The sequence below is a fragment of the Crocuta crocuta genome, unplaced genomic scaffold, assembly GCF_008692635.1.
Source record: "Crocuta crocuta isolate KB4526 unplaced genomic scaffold, BGI_CrCroc_1.0 scaffold29, whole genome shotgun sequence".
Lineage (NCBI taxonomy): Eukaryota > Metazoa > Chordata > Mammalia > Carnivora > Hyaenidae > Crocuta > Crocuta crocuta.
The window spans coordinates 6768462-6785152 of NW_027533280.1; the positions used below are offsets into that span (position 1 = coordinate 6768462).

Below are 16691 nucleotides of genomic sequence, written 5' to 3' on the forward strand. Positions count from 1 at the left end.
GCAAGGGAGTGGCTCCTTTTCCTCTCTGCTGAGCTGAGATCTACGGTTAGCTGTCCCCACCGCAGCCAGCGATGGGCATCTGGGGGTCGCATCTGTACTCCACGCAGCCGGAGAAGCTGGATGAACTGATCCAGAACTCCCTGAAGCCCTACGGAGAATGTCAGAAACAGATTGATGACAGCGTGGACGCCATCTGTGCCGCCCTGGAGGAAACCAGGCAGATCCCCAACGTAATATGTGTGGCTAAAGTGAGTGCAAGGCTGCGGCCAGGGCTTCTGGGAGCCAGGAGGTTCCGTGGCCACCAGAAAGAAGAGTGACAGGCGGCTGAGCACCTTCTGGGTGACATGCCTTGTCCTGCTCACCCTTGAGTGGAGTGACGGACATGATGTAGAGCTTAGGGGCACAGCTTTGCATTCCAGCTCTGTCTTTATGACTGTGCCCCCCAGAGCAGGTTGTTTAACCTCTCTGTGCTTCAGTCTCTGAATCCGTAAAATGGGAGAAGAATGATACCCATCTCGAACTGTAATGAGGCTGAAGTGTATAATGTTCTTAGTACGGGCCTGGTACATAGTTAGTGCTCAACAAGTGAGCTGTGATTATTGTTACTGTTTCCACCCTCTCCATATTACAGAGGAGTAAACTGAGGCTGGGTGAGTTCAGTAAAACTACCTGCAGGTGGCTCTGTGGTTTCTCAATGGCAACAGGGTGTGCCTCTCAGCAGGTAGAAATGTTTGGTGTTCTTGGCATAAATCCCGGGGCTGAGGCTGAAGATCCCGGCCCTTTGGGGAGGAAAAAGGTGCTGGGAAGGTGCCGGGACCCTAGGGTGGGAGGGCGTTAGAGACCCCCAGCAGCCCCCTCACGCTCACCCAGCCCTGAGCCCCCCTTCTCTGCAGTCACGGTGCTTTCTGGCCTCTGCCTTAGGCATGCCCGGCAGCCCTAGCAGTAAAGATACCTGGACTGATGTCCCTTCGCCCAGGCCCAGATGAGGAAACTGAGGCAGGAGGAAGTTATTTGCTAGCTGGAGGCAAAGCCAGACTTTAAGCCCAGATAGTCTGCTTGGGAGCATGAGCTTTTTTAAATTTTTTTTTAATCTCAGTCTTTTTTTTTTTTTTTACTTTTTTTTAATGTTTATTTTTGAGAGAGAGATTCTGAGACAGAGACAGAGACAGTGCGTGACTGCTGGGGAGGGGCAGGGAGAGAGAGGGAGACACAGAATCGAAACAGGCTCCAGGCTCTGAGCTGCCAGCACAGAGCCCGACGCGGGGCTTGAACCCACGATCCACGAGATCATGACCTGAGCCGAAGTCGGACGCGAACCGATGGAGCCACCCAGGTGCCCCGGGAGCATACACCCTTAATCGCTATGCCATCCTGCCTCTCAATATTGCTAACTTTTTCCTAATTAAAATATAAGGTAAGAAAAACAGAGTGCACAGACCTAAGTGCACAGTCCGGCGGGTTGTGGCTGACAACACACTTGTGTAACCTACACCCAGATCTGGAAACGAAACCTTCCTGGCCCCGAGAGCACCTGGTCCCCTCTGGAGTCACTACCCCAGCCCTCCCCTGTATCAGGTCGCGTGATAGAAATGAATTCACGCACAGTGTGCCTTTACCACGTGGCTTCTCTGTCTCGTCCTGTTTACGAAACTCACGTTGCATGTAGGCATGCGGTTATCATTCCATCGCCGAATAGCGTTTCAAGGCACGAATCGAGCACGTTTGTTCATTCTATTGCCGCTGGCCATCTGAGTGGCCTCCAGTCAGAGGCTCGTTCGTTCAAAAAGTGCTGCTGTGAGCCTCCTGTTCAGGCCTTCGAGCAGACACATGGACACCTGCCACTCAGTTTTAAGACTATGGTGACACTTGTGGCTTTCGGTTCATTTGAGAAGTTCTGTTGCCCATGGGGGTGCCCTGTGACCCGAGGGTCCAGATTCTCACACCTGCTTCTCCGTCACTGGCAGGGCGGTTCCTACGGCAGGAACACGGTGTTGAGGGGCAACTCCGACGGTACGATTGTCGTCTTTGTCAGTGGCCTCGAGCGGTTCCAGGATCAGAAGAAAAGCCACGATGAAATCGTCAGCAAGATCCAGCAGTGGCTGGAGGCCTGTCAGTTCACCATGAGGCTGGCGGCCAGAATGCAGGTCCAGGAGCTCCATGGAAGGCTCACCCTCCAGCTGTTCACCAAGTGGCAGAGCCTCACGTTCGAGGTGCTCCCTGCCTACAACGCTCTGGGTGAGTGCTCCTGGGTGTGGAGGGCACCGGCCCGGAGGGGGGGTGTTGAGAGAGCAAAGCCAAAGGAAAGGGTGGCAGACCACCATGTGGGTCCTCTAGGCTGTGGATGGGAAAGACACCACTGGTATGTTCCAAAGTAGGGGACCACCTACCTTCAAGAGAGGAGGTCCTTCCTGCCTGAGGCTTACTCTCTTCTCTAGAACTTTCCCCCCATCTCCTAATCGGCTTTGGAAAGAATGTCCTAGACTCTCGAATCTAGAGCACAGTTTCTCAGACTGTGACAAGCACACAGATCAGCAGGGAACCTTGTGAAGAATGCAGGTGCTGATTCAGGAGATTGGGGGAGGGTCCGGGACTCTGTATTTCTAACCAGGGCCATGCTGCTGCCGGTCTGCACAGCCACGAGGAAGAGGACGGGGCAAACGGCTGGGAAAAGTCCCCCTAGAGCAGGCACTGGAGTCAACATCAAGGCAAGGGCAACTGGTTGGATGAATGGATGGATGGATGGTTGGATGGTTGGATGCACAGGCAGATGGATGGATGGATGGATGGATGGATGGATGGATGGATGGATGCACAGGCGGATGGATGGATGGATGGACAGATGGACAGACAGATGGATGAATGATAGACTGGATGGATGAATGGAAGGAAGGAAAGGAAGGAAGGAAATAAAAAGCTCAGCATACTTGTGGCTTAGTCTCAAGCACAGGTACATATAATCACAAACTCAAATGCCACAGCTGAAATTAAATTCTCTTTAAGCAAATAGGAAAACCGAAGGAAAGGAATGTCTCAGGGACACATGGCCAGTTGCTGACAGAACTAGAATAAAAGCCCAGATCTTTAAAACCCCAAGACACACACACACACACACACACACACACACACACACACACACACTTCGGTGACTCATGTTCATAGAAAGGTAACCAAGTTAGAGCCAAGTTAGAGGAAAATGTTTGGAAGTTAGGCAGTTCTCAGACAAGGGCTGGAGTCAAAGTGAAGAGACCCAGGGTGACTCAGAATTCTCAGGAAATCCTATATTCTCTCCTCTTGCTCAGAGCTTGTGGCTGGGGACTGGGCCAGAGCTGGGTTCACCCCAACATGCAAGGATGGTGTGAAAACGAGAAATATGCTCTTCCTTGTATGTGGTATCCAGACACTGCCACCAGATGGTGCTAAAACCACATATTGCAAACATCCTTTTGGGGAAGGAGACCATGATTGCTTTATGAGAAAACTAATTTACTGGAGAATTCTTAAATTCCTTTCCTTACTAAATAGTTGCCTAACTAACGTGGCCTGTTCACACCAGCTCGCCGACTTCCATGGCTGTACGCCTCCAGTGCTCTCTCCACAGGGCTTCTAACCCAAAGGGGGATGCTTGCTCTTACATGACTTCCTAGTATTTCCATTTCCTCACCTGTTAAGCTAGAAGTTAATTGCGCCAACCACGTGGAGTTTTGTGGTGCTCGCACAAAAAGGCTTAAACTGTGTCCGGCATACAATAGGCGCTCAACAAGTGTTAGCTACATTATTATCATCATCGAGGAGCATGGAATATTCTCTCCCTTAACCTCCTTGGTTACCAAGTGCCCAGAACCATGTCTGGCTAAAAGTAGGAAGTCAGTAAATATCTATCGGAGCAAATGAAAGGCACAAGCTGGCTATTGTCTCCCCTTGTTTATATGTTTGTAAAATGTGCTTATGAACAGTAGGGCTCAGCTAGCAAGAGTAGAGACCCTGATGAAGTTCTGGGATCTACTGACATCCCCCTCCCCATTGCATTTACTTCATCACCCCCACACCAGGGGTTCTCACACTTCAGTGAGTATCAGAATCACCTGAAACTTAGTAAAAAAAAAAAATACAGAGCCTTGAGCTCCCTTTACTGCAGACCTCCTGCAGAGCTAATTTGGGATTAAAAGACCCATATTCATTGAGTCAGGAGGCTCCTGGACCCATATTCCAGATTAGCTGGGCAGCAGGATTCCGATTGGCATGCCAGTTTGAGAACTGCTACCTGGTATCACGGGATCCCGTTCCGAGGGGAGTGTGCCTGCCTGTTGGCCTCGAACCCCAGCCTCCAGGACCCTGCCTTCACCTTACCTGCCTCCTCAGAGTCCCTGTACCCTTGACTCTCTGAAACAGAGCATTCACTGGCTGGGCTCAATAGCAGAATATACTGTCTGCACTATAGGAACGCGATTTTCCTCCAGGTGTATCCCAGCTGTGCCAACAGCATTCGGTACAGAAGCCATCTTTCCCTACCAGGCTGGGAGTCTCCCTTCCTCATTTATAACCATGGTTTCGACCCTTCTGTCTCTGCTGACTTTGTCTCCGGCCAGAGCCACGCGGTTTTCACAGCAGTTCCGCGAGATGACATTGTACTGCCTAGTGAGGCAAGCCACCCTCACCTTCGGGTGAAGACACCAGTTCCCTTACAGATTACGTGACGGACGTGTGCTGTGAAACCACACCAGACCCCCCTGCTGCCTCACTGACCCCCGGAAGGTCTGTGCTTCTCTGTCGCTCCAGGCGTAAGTGAGAAGCCCAGCCCTCAGACGTACCGAGACCTCAAAAGAGCCTTGGATATGACAAGAGCCGTCCCCGGTGAATTCTCCGTCTGCTTCACAGAACTCCAGCAGAGGTTTTTCCACAACCGGCCCAGAAAACTGAAGGATTTGATCCTCTTGGTAAAGTACTGGTACCAACAGGTAACTTTCCGATTTTATTATCTATTGCTGCCATCCGTTTCCTTTCAACCGAGAGCTCCCACCTCCAGGAAAGCACAACACTCTCAGGTGCAGCCCACTGCCTCTTTCTGTCCCCATTAGCAACGTCCAGACCAACGTAGGGCGAGTTTCCTGCATCTCCGCAGCCGCCGCAAGCCCTCTCCCCAGGAATGCTGTCCCCGGACGGCCACCATCCTAACATCTGTCACCACAGTTCTGCTTGTTCTTGAACTTGGTATCAGTGGAAGGGCATCGCATGTCCTCTCTGTCTGCCGCCTTTGGGTCAACGTGGTGTCTGAGAGATTCGTCTCTGCTGTACCCTGTGCTTGTACTTTCTCACCGTTTCCTGTGATTCTGTTGCTTGATGCACCGCACATTATCCACTCTGTTAATGGACACTTGGGCCGCTTCCAAATCAGGGCTACTATGAAGCAGGCTACCATGGATATTCCCTTACATGTCCTTTTGTGAGTTGAAGCACTCGTTTCTCTTAGACAAATACGCAGGTTATAAGATATATGAATATGTATACATAGATGGATACATATATACGTGATGTATTGATGTGTATATGTGCATATATAATAAACACATACATAGACTATGCTATATATTATTACATTGCATATAAAACATATCATTACATAAATATATCATATGTAGTGCGTAATGTTATATAATAGTAAATACATATGTAATAATATATATATTTAACGTTAGCAAGTATGGCCAACTTGAGTCTTCCCTAACGGTTGTACCTAATGGCACTGACACTTTCAGGTGCTCCATCCACGTCCTCGCCAACACTTGCTACCGTTAGCCCATTGAATTTTAGGCATGGTGTCATTTTCGTCACTGGTGGGGGGTGGTGACTTCCCATAGACTTCTGATTCCTTGATTTCAGGCCCCTGGCACGGGGTGCGGGGGCGGGATCCCCAGATGAGCCACTGCCTCTTTTCTTCACCCACAGTGCCAGGCAAAGCTGAATGGGTGTCCCCCGCTGCCCGTGTATGCACTGGAGCTGCTGACTGTCTATGCCTGGGAACAGGGCTGTGGGGCGGAAAACTTCGACATCGTGGAAGGCATCAGAACCGTCCTGGGGCTAATCAAACAGCAGGAGCAGCTGTGTGTCTATTGGATCGTCAACTACAACTTTGAGAACGAGATGGTCCGGAACATTCTGCTGAGCCAGCTCCGATCATCGAGGTACCAAGCTTCCCTCCAGTCTCTCTCTTTACCTGTCAGTCCGCACGTCAGGCTGTGCCTGTGAGAATGAGGGCCCAGCCGGTCCTTCCCAGCCAAGGGTGCACCAAAGCATGCCAGCGGCGGTGGGGAGGGAGGTTTGCCCGAAAGAGGGGCGCCTGGCCAACGTTGTTTCGCGTTCCCCACCATCGTCATATTTTGTCTTGTCCCCAAGATACTCAGGAGGTGGTTGCCATATAGAAAGAAGGGGCTAACCATTTTATTATGTTATTTTTAAAGTTTATGTATTTATTGAGAGAGAGAGAGAGAGTGTGTGTGTGTGTGTGTGTGTGTGTGTGTGCGCCCACGCGTGAGCACCAGCAGGGGAGGGGCAGAGAGAGGGAGAGAGAGAATCCCAAGCAGGCTCTGCACTGTCAGCCCAGAGCCCGGCACAGGGCTCCAAGTCACAAACCATGAGATCATGACCTGAAACGGAGTCGGACGCTTAACTGACTGAGCCCCCCAGGCGCCCCCATTTTACTGTGTTCCTCATGGAACGTCAGTGCCAAGCAGAGAAGGCGGGAGCTGAGGGTCTAAACGTCTCAGACACAGCGCCTCACTGAACGAGAGGAAGCATGGATGTTCGAGTCCAGGTTCCCAGGCACCCCATCCAGGCCTGATTCCAACACAGGTTTCTTCTTTCACATGCAGCCCAACTGACTTTTTTTGTCATCCAATGGAATTCCTAGGCCGGTCATCTTGGACCCAGTGGACCCGACCCACAATGTGAGCAAAAATAAGGCGTGCTGGGAGCTGCTGCAGCGGGAAGCTCACACCTGGTTGTCTTCTCTCAGCCCCAGTGAGTCGCCTGGACCATCGTGGAATGTTCTGGTGAGAGGGCTTTGCAGAGGCAGCTCGCGTCACACCACAGGGAGGGCGTCCCAACACCCAGACAGTTGCCATAGCCCAGGAGCACCACGCGTGGGAGTGGATGTCCCTGTGCAGCTGTGACAAAGCACATGCTAGTGGCTTACAGCAGCAGAAATTCACTCTCTCACATCTGGAGGCTGGAAGTCCAAGGTCAAGGTGGGGGCAGCGCTGTGCTCCCTCTGAAGGCCCAGAGGAGGACCCTTCCTTGCCTCTTCCCCGCTCCTGGTGGCTGTTGGTGCTCCTTGGCCATGTCCCTCCCATCTCAGTGTCACACGGCCTTCTCTGGTGTGTCTTCACAATGCCTTCCCTCCTTGCCTGTCTGTCTCTGTGTCTCCCTCCTCTTCTTTTTTGTTTTTTAAATGTTTATTATTTTGAAAGGCAGGGCCAGAGAGAGAGGGAGACACAGAATCTAAAGGCAGCCCCGGGCTCTGAGCTGTCAGCACAGAGCCCGACGCGGGGCTCGAACCCACGAACCGTGAAATCATGACCCGAAGTCGGATGCCTAACCGATTGAGCCACCCAGGCACCCCTGCAGATTAGAGATTTCAATCAATGGCCGCACATGGGAGCGCAGGTGGATAGGTCGGTGAGGAGGAAACAGAGGGGAGCCCAGGCTGGGGCAGATACACCGGCTTCCCCTCCCTTCCCCAAAAGGGAAGCAAATCTACCAACACAGAATGCCCCTGCGCTCTCAGCTCATCGGAGAAGGACAGCAGTGAGAACATCGTCGGTCTAGGCCACTGAACCCACTCAGTTTCCTGGGGGTCATGGGGAGCCCATGAGGCCAGATATAGGCCAATGAAATTCACAGGCACGGGACTAATTTACATCCGACGTATGGTAGCCATGGGTCTACCCTTCATTTGGCACAGGAAGTTGAGGGCCAACTGGGCAAAGAAGTGGGGTATAAATGAGCATCCCAAATTCGGGGCCCCTGAACAGGAAGGACTCCGCAGACCGAGAGCCCCCTGCCTGGATCCGGAAGGAATGTCGGGCACCCACTCCTTGCCCCAACTCTCCTTGGACTCTGTCTTTGCTCTCTGACCTCAATTTCCCTGGGTTCCTAAAACAGCTTTTTAAAAAATACCCCCCCAACTTTTATTCTGAAAACTTTCAAACATATAGAAAGTAGCAGAAATGGTTCAGTGAACCCCTGCGTCTGTGTAGACTCCCAAATGTTTCGCTTTTTACCCCTTTGGCTCTGTTTCAGTTTCCCTCATCGTCCGTATTGTATTTCTTGTTTATTCTGAGCCGTTTGAGCCGGCTGTCAGATAAAGACACGCTGTCAGCTCACTGCTCGCAGCCCCCGGGGGCCGGGGGGCTGGGCGCCACACTAAACTCTCCGGAATGTTCTTGGGGTGTGTCGATGCAAGTGCTGAGCCAGCGTTCTTCCCCCTTCCCAGCCGGCGCCACTGTACGCGACCCCGGGCCATCTTCTGGATAAATTCATCAAGGACTTTCTCCAGCCTGACAGACGTTTCCTGGACCAGATCGCGACAGCTGTTGACGTCATCTGTAAATTCCTTCAGAAAAATTGCTTTCCGCATTCAGCTACAAGAGTTCAGAAAACCGTCAAGGTGAGTAACAGCCTCTTTGCTACCGGGGCCTTAGCGGTAGTGGGCAAAGCGGCTCGTGCCCTGCCTGCAGGGACCTGGGAGCGAAGCCGGCAGGTGGGCAGCTAGACCCCCGGCTGTCAGTAGGGGGCGCCCGCGCACCGCTTACATCAGTAACCACATCCCTGTGGCTCAGTGTGGGCTTCCTGGGGCTGCCCCGCCCTTAGCGGCCTGGCCACCTCTGCCTCCCCATCACCTTCTCCACGGTCTCCTCTCCTTTCCCTTGTCTTCTAAGGACACTCGCCCTTGGATTTAGGGTCTACAGACCTCTCACTCAATCACATCTACAAAGGCCCTTCTTCCAAGCAAGGTCACGTTCTCACCTTCCCAGCAGAGGGGCTACCGTTCAAACCACAGTGGACCCCAAGCTCCGCATGTCCTGGACCAAAGAGTGACCTCTTTCTTGTCTTCATGACCGGAGCCTGATCAGCCATCAACCGAGCTAGAGATTCAGCAGATTGGGTCATTCTTGCCCACGGCTCCAAGTCCACAGGCTAACACACTTCCCTTTGCTGGTGGGTCAGCGGCCTGATAAGTGGGGGGCCACGGTCACCCGCAGGGAGCAGGGAGATGCCGATATGCTGCCAGACAGACCTGAGTGCCTGCTGCCCCGAGGCGGGCCGGGCACCGGGACCAATATCCCATAAGCCCCATGTGGACTCAGATGTCTCACTGAGGCTCCCTGGGGTGAAAGCAGGCTGAGTTCATGGTCAGTGTTAAAACTGTCGAAGCCTGTTTTCTCTCTTCCTTCCCGAGATCCCCATCAACATGATAGTAGAAGTAAGAAAAGGTATGGTGGCACATCGAAGAAAAAGAAAATAGGAGGGGCACCTGGGTGGCTCAGCTGGTTAAGCGTCTGACGTCAGCTCACGTCATGAGCTCAGGGTTTGCGGGTATGAGCCCTGCGTGGGGCTCTGTGCAGACAGCTTGGAGCCTGGAGCCTGCTTCAGATTCTGTGTCTCTGTCTCTCTCTCTCTGCCCCTCCCCTGCTTGCTCTCGGTCTCTCTGTCTTTCTCTCAAAATTAAAATGAACTTTAAAAAGAAGAAGAAGAAAATAGGAAGAGAATCACGGGCACACAGGAAGTTTCTTCCTGAAGTTGGCTGCGAGCTGGAGAGGGCTGTCTGCTGGGTGACGGGGAAGGTGTCACCCAGAGATGTTGAGGAGGGAGCCGTGGCCCGGGTGAGGCTGGCGAAGGCCAGCACCCGCAGACCAGCTGCGTGAATGAAGCCGGTTTGAGCATCTGATACAGGAAACAGGACACCCTCCCCTCACCCCTAAACTGCTGCCGCCGTCAGGCCTTTACTACTCAGTAAAACAAACGTTTTCCTACAAATATGGGGTGAACTTTCTGGGGGCAACCAGGGCAGAAAGGGTGGAGGCTGGCGCCCTGAGGTGGCTTCTCCCCCACCTCACCCTCCAAGACGCCCGTCAGCTAAGGAGCGGCGCCTGCAGGCTGAGCTCCCCAAAATAGACAGGACGAGCCCGCGTACCGCCTAGGCCGCCTCGTGCAGGGGTGGCCAAATCGGGGCCAGGGAGCTAAAAAGCGAACTGACAGTTGTACAGAGTTGTTAGAGAAGAAGGGAAAGGAGGAAGAGGAGGAGGGAGGGAGGGAGGGAGGAGGAGGGAGGAGGAAGAAGGGAGGGAAGGAGAGGAGGGAGGGGGGAGGAGGTAGAGCGCCTGTGTGGCAGGGGCCATACACACCCCACACTACTGTCTGGCCCTGTACAGACCCTTGTGCCTAATCATCCCGGGATCCCCAGACCCCCCAGAGGAAACCGATGAATCAGGGAACGGAGGAGAACTTTCAACATAATGACTGCCCCCAGTTTGATTTCTCTCCGGTCACAGGAATCCAAACAAAGCTAAATACCCTTTAGGAGACATCTCTCGGAAGCTGACTTGAGCAGCGGGTAATTTACAACTAGCCCATCAGCTGTTTGTGAGCAAATAAGTACATCAAAGGGCATGAGAAAACCTTTGGAGCCAAACTATTCCCTTGAAAGAGTGAACACCCTGCTCTGGACTCAGCCCTAACTGGACCCTAACTTGGACCCACCCCCTTGGCGAGCTCATTGGCAGCAGCCCAGGGGGCAGGGGGCTCGGGGTCTAGAAAATGCTGTAACTCTGCTTGCCTTTCTTCACTAGGGAGGGTCGACCGGCAAAGGCACGGCTCTGAAGACCGGCTCCGATGCCGACCTCGTAGTGTTCCCAGACTCGCTTAAGAGCTACACCTCCCAAAAAACCGAGAGATGCAATATCATCAAGGAAATCCGTAAACAGCTAGAAGCCTGTCAGCAGAAGGAAAAGTTTGAAGTGAAGTTTGAGATTTCCAAATGGAAGACTCCCAGGGTGCTAAGCTTCTCTCTGAAGTCCAGAGTGCTCAACGAGAGGGTTGACTTTGATGTGCTGCCTGCATTTAATGCTCTAGGTGGGCCCCACCCCCACCCCCCAGACTTTAGCTTCTCGAGGAGGAAGATGGGTTCTGGGGTGATGGGGCCAGGCGGGTGGAGGGAAAGCCATGTGACTTAGTGATGAGGACTCATGGCTCTAGTACCACCTTATCCCTGTGGACACTTTTTTTTTTTTAACTTTTTAAATGTTATTTCGTGGGGAGGGGCAGAGGGAGAGGGAGACACAGAATCCAAAGCAGGTTCCAGGCTCCGAGCTGTCAGCACAGAGCCCGATGCGGGGCTCAAACCCATGAGCCGTGAGATCATGACCTGAGCCGTAGTCAGTTGCTTAACTGGCTGAGCCACCCAGGCACCACTGCCACCCCCCATGGACATTTTCATTCTCCTTTGCCACTTAAGTATCCCAAGGATGGCCAGAACCCACATCTTACATTCCTGTGGTGTGGCTCATAATAGCTATCAAAGAATGGAGTACACAGGAGTTCTGTACACATTTATAGATAAAACGCTTCAATTATTAGTGAAGGGAATTTAAAAAGACTGTGGGAAGCATTGTAAGGCAAAGACAAGAAATCCTGAGTGCTGTCAATCTTGGACAAAAATCTGCTTTGGAAATTCGATTCATGAATGACAGATACATCATTTTGTATGAACAGAAACCAAGGTGGGGCACCTGGGTGGCTCAGCCAGTTGAGCGTTCAGCTTCAGCTCAGGTCATGATCTCGTGGTTCGAGAGTTTGAGCCCCACATCGGGCTCGCTGTTGTCAATCAGCACAGACCTGCTTTGGATCCTCTGTTCCCCTTTTCCTACCCCTCCCCCACTTGTGTGTGCTCTCTCTCTCTCTCAAAAATAAACACTGAAACAAAAAAAAACTTCTTAAAGAAAAAATAAAGCAGGCTATTTCAGGCATTTTTCAAATCAGAATCAAGAAGACTATGGTGCCTTCCCTCTGAATGGTTCTTAGTGTCTCTAGACAGGAAATAACAGTATAGATTGGGGTTTGGCTAAAAAAAAATTTTTTTAAAGCAAAGTAGCAAGTATTTTCAGCTTTGAGGACCATACAGTATCTGTCATGATTACTCAACTCTGCCACGGCACCCTGAAAGCACAAAGTGCATGGCAGTGTTCTAATAAAACTTTATGTACAAAAACAAGAAGTGGGCCAGATTTAGCCTATAGGCCATAGTTAGCAAAGTCCCCATCAGTGCAGTCTAAAAGATCTTTCTGTGATAATGAGAATGTTCTGCACCTACTGAGAGCTTGAAATTGTGGCTAGTGGGACAGAGGAACTAAATTTTTAATTTTATTTCCCCTTACTTAATTTGAATGCATAAACCACATTGCTTAGTGGCTACCGTATTGGACAGTGCAAATCTCGATAATACTTTAGTAATAGCACCTGCATTCATATCGACTGTATAATTTTTTTTAAATATCTCGTTACTCTGCAGACGCTCTCAGTATCTTAGACATCAGTCATTCAAATATACTAATAGAGTTCAAAGTCATTACCCAGGATTAAATTATATTTGTCAAAAGTGTTTGAGAATGGTTTCTTTTTTAACATTTAAATTCAAGTTAATTAACATATAGCGTAGTCTTGCTTCAGGAGTAGAACCCAGTGATTCATTTCTTACATATGACACCCAGTGCTCATCCTGAAAAGTGTCCTCCTTAATACCCATCACCCACTTAACCCATTCCCCCCAGCCCCCTCCAGCAACCCTCAGTTTGTTCTCTGTACTTAAGAGCCTCTGAACAGTTTGCCTCCCGCTCTCTGTTTTTATCTTATTTTCCCTTCCCCTCGCCTCTGTTCATCTGTTGAGTTTCTCAAACTCCACATGAGTGAAATCATACGATCTGTCTTTCTTTGTCTTCATTTCACTTAGCATAGTACCTTCTAGTTCCACCCATGTTGCTGCAAATGGCAAGATTTCACTCTTTTTCATTGCCAAGTAGAGTATATATATCACATCTTCTTTATCCATTCATCAGTCGATGGATATTTGGGGTCTTTCCATAATTTGGCTATTTTTGAAGGCGCTGCTATGAACATTGGAGTGCATGTGCCCCTATGCATCAGCACCCCTGTATCCCTTGAATGAGTACCTAGTAGTGCAATTGCTGGGTCGTAGGGTAGTTCTATTTTTAACTTTTTGAGGAACCTCCACACCGTTTTCCAGAGTGGCGGCACCAGTGTGCGTTCCCACCAGCAGTGCAAAAGGGATCCTCTTTCTCTGCGTCCTAACCAACGTCTGCTGTTGCCTGAGTTGTTAACGTTAGCCATTCTGACAGGTGTGAGGTGGTATCTCATTGTGGTTTTGATTTGTATTTCCCTGATGATGAGTGATGTTGCGCATCTACAGAGGAAAGCATAATCTAAACATCTCCCCCTCGCTAGGTCAGCTGACCTCTGGCTCCACACCCAGCCCCAAGGTCTATGCAGAGCTCATCGACCTGTATAAATCCTCAGACGCCATGGAGGGAGAATTTTCCACCTGTTTCACGGAGCTGCAGTGCAAATTCGTGGCCTCTCGACCCACCAAATTGAAGGATTTAATTCGTCTGGTGAAGCATTGGTACAAACAGGTATGACTGCTCGTATTCCGGTGATCTGGTTATCGTTTTTATGGTGTTTTGTGACCTTCACACCAGTACGTAACTGCGGCTCTGTGTGCCTACGTTCTCCCGTGCGGGGGGCTGAGCCACTATCGGGAATCTGTCTACTAATCCTGAGTATCTCTGTGGAGTCCCGTCACCACCCCCACGAAGCGGGGCGAGATGGGGAGCACCCTCTACCATCGACGCTGCCGCATGTGGTTTATGTTGCCTTTGCTCAGGCGCCCAGAGAACTCTGCAGGAATCCAGGTTATTCTACACACAAAGGGCAGATGAAGTTGGGATTTGCACGCCTACAGGCCAGCCGTACTTCTGCTCGGCGTCCAGAAGTAATAGACACAAATGCCATCCTTGGAAGACAGGCTGAAGCTACAGGCGGGACCAGGGGCTGCATTTTCTGTGACCGTTAGCTTGCCTTCCCTTCCATCCACTGTCTTGGACACAAGGGAGTGTCTGAGTGTGTCCATGAGAGCAGACGTCGGACACAGCACCTCCTCTTGCCCGAGACACCTCCTTCCTGTGTACAGCTCCCTGAAGCCTGAGGTGGAGACTGAGCTCTGTGGTTTCCATCCCAGAAACTGAGAGAAATGACCAAGCCCCCCACCCCAGGGTGCTCAGAGAGCTTGGGGCTGCAGTGTGACCTTGAGCAAGTCCCTTCCCCTCCCCGAGCTGCATGTCTTCATCAGCAACGTCTCTCTATGCCTGCTTGGCGGGTTGTCGGAGGACTGGGAATGGCACGTAGAATGTCTGGCCCCACAATCAGCACACAGTGGGTGTTTTATAAGCAGTAGCTGTATTATAACCCTAGGGAGTCCTAGACGGCCGGAGCACAGCGCAGAAATCCGCATGTGCTGCGTATGCGCTGCCGAGGGGGCAGCCGCAGAGCTGCCCTGCTCAGACCTGCAGCAGACCGACCCATCAGCCCTGCGTCTCGTGACTCAGTTGCCTTGCTGGGGCCCCAGGGGTCACTAGCCTGTGATCTCTGCTCACTGCACCTCCCTGCCCTCACCAGTATTGTCTGATGTTCCCCTCTTCCCTCAGTGCGAAAGGAAACTGAAGCATAAGGGGTCTCTGCCCCCAAAGTACGCCTTGGAGCTGCTCACCATCTACGCCTGGGAGCAGGGGAGCGGGGCAGAGAATTTCGACACCGCGGAAGGATTCCGGACCGTCCTGGAATTGGTCACAAAATATCAGCAGCTCTGTGTCTTCTGGACGGTCAACTACAACTTTGAGGATGAGACCGTGAGGAACTTCCTACTGACCCAGATCCAGAGAACCAGGTGCTCCAAATCCTGCCTCTTCCTTTTCTCCTTTTTAAAAAAAATTTCTAATCTTTATTTTTGAGAGAGAGGCAGAGAGACAGAGTTCGAGTGAGCGAGGGGCAGAGAGAGAGGGAGACACGGAATCCGAAGCAGGCTCCAGGCTCCGAGCTGTGAGCACAGAGCCTGCCGGGGGCTCGAACTCATGAGCCATGAGATCACGACCTGAGCCGAAGTTGGAAGCTAAACTGACTGATAGGTGCTCCCTGCCCCATCCTTTGCTTAACCTGATTCCCTCCAGCGCTATATCAAGGACCCCATTCTCCCTGGAGTCGTGGTTTGTTATTCCCCACATTTGAGGCTGAGGAGGGAGGCTGGTGGGGGCCGGCCCCGGGGGGAGGAAGTCCTAGGGGGCTGCGGAGAGAATACCATGTCTTCCGGGAGGAACAGAGAAGGAAGGACCAAGGTACCAGGTCCCTGGGATGCTTCCATCTTTCTAGGTCAGAAGGGAAAGTGTGGGTTCGTTAGCAGGTCTCAGAGGTGTGGAAGTGGCAAGGTGTCCCCGAGGAATAATGCTGTCACTCTTCACGGCCGATTCATCCTACCGGGGGGAGTTTTATTACATCAGATTTTACCTACCCTTTCAGACCTGCATCCCACAAAACCGCTATCCTTCAAGAATAGTGGGGAAACTTAAACATTTTTTAATAAATGGTGAGGCGCCTGGGTGGCTCAGTTTGTTAAGCATCCGACTTCGGCTCAGGTCCTGATCTCTCAGTTCGTGAGTTCGAGCCCCGTGTCAGGCTCTGTGCTGACGGCTCAGAGCCTGGAGCCTGCTTCGAATTCTGGGTCTCCCTCTCTCTCTCTCTGCCCCTCCCCCACTTGTTCTCTGTCTCTCCCTGTCTCTGTCTCTGTCTCTCGTAAAATAAGTAAACAACAACAACAAAAAAAAATAGCGGGGAATCTTAGTGTGTCCATTCAGTGCCCCCAGCAGGGCACAAAAACAAAGGAAGCAAAAGAAAAGAAAACAGAGAAAAGAAAAAGGCTGTGAGAAGGAATAGAGGGGAAGAAGGAGAGAACAAGATACCATGGACTCCCTCCCATGGGCGTGGCCCACGTACCATTACAGTTGATCGAATTTCGCATCATTTTTCAGTTGACCTAACATGAAGGGAATGTTTATATTATGCCATCCTGTGTATAATAAGTAACAGCTTTCAAAATACCCCTGACACATATAATTGAATTCTAGAAAATTACTTGGAGCTATAGCAGAGCCTTTGAGTTACTGGCATCTAAGATATAAGACACATCGTTTTATGGCTAAGAGTAGAATGGGCCCCCCATTCTGAGGCCACTGGTTTAAAAAAAAATTTTTAGTGTTTATTTTTGAGAGAGAAAGACGGAGTGCAAGCAGGGCAGAGACAGAGAGAGAGGGAGACACAGAATCTGAAGCAGCTCCAGGCTCTGAGCTGGCAGTCAGCACAGAGCCCGACAAGGGGTGTGAACTCAGGAACCGTGAGATCCTGACCTGAGCTGAAGTCGGACACTTAACCGACTGAGCCCCCCAGGCGCCCCCGAGGCCACTGGTTTTAAAAAGCATGCCTGCGGGGCGCCTGGGTGGCTTAGTCGGTTAAGCGTCCGACTTTCGCTTGGGTCATGATCTCGCGGTTCGTGGGTTCGAGCCCCGCGTCGGGCTCTG

The 16691-nt window shown here is 51.4% G+C and overlaps 1 protein-coding gene across 1 annotated transcript in view; it reads left to right on the forward strand.

The window, feature by feature from the left end:
* OAS2 (2'-5'-oligoadenylate synthetase 2) overlaps window positions 1–16691 on the forward strand; it is an 18758-nt gene continuing 2067 nt past the window's right edge. The window contains 9 exon segments of the mRNA XM_077748065.1: window positions 1–248; window positions 1965–2235; window positions 4777–4955; window positions 5944–6179; window positions 6905–7046; window positions 8489–8662; window positions 10845–11127; window positions 13513–13700; window positions 14772–15010. Of these exon segments, the coding sequence (XP_077604191.1) occupies window positions 72–248; window positions 1965–2235; window positions 4777–4955; window positions 5944–6179; window positions 6905–7046; window positions 8489–8662; window positions 10845–11127; window positions 13513–13700; window positions 14772–15010 (1889 nt within the window). The 5' untranslated portion in view covers window positions 1–71.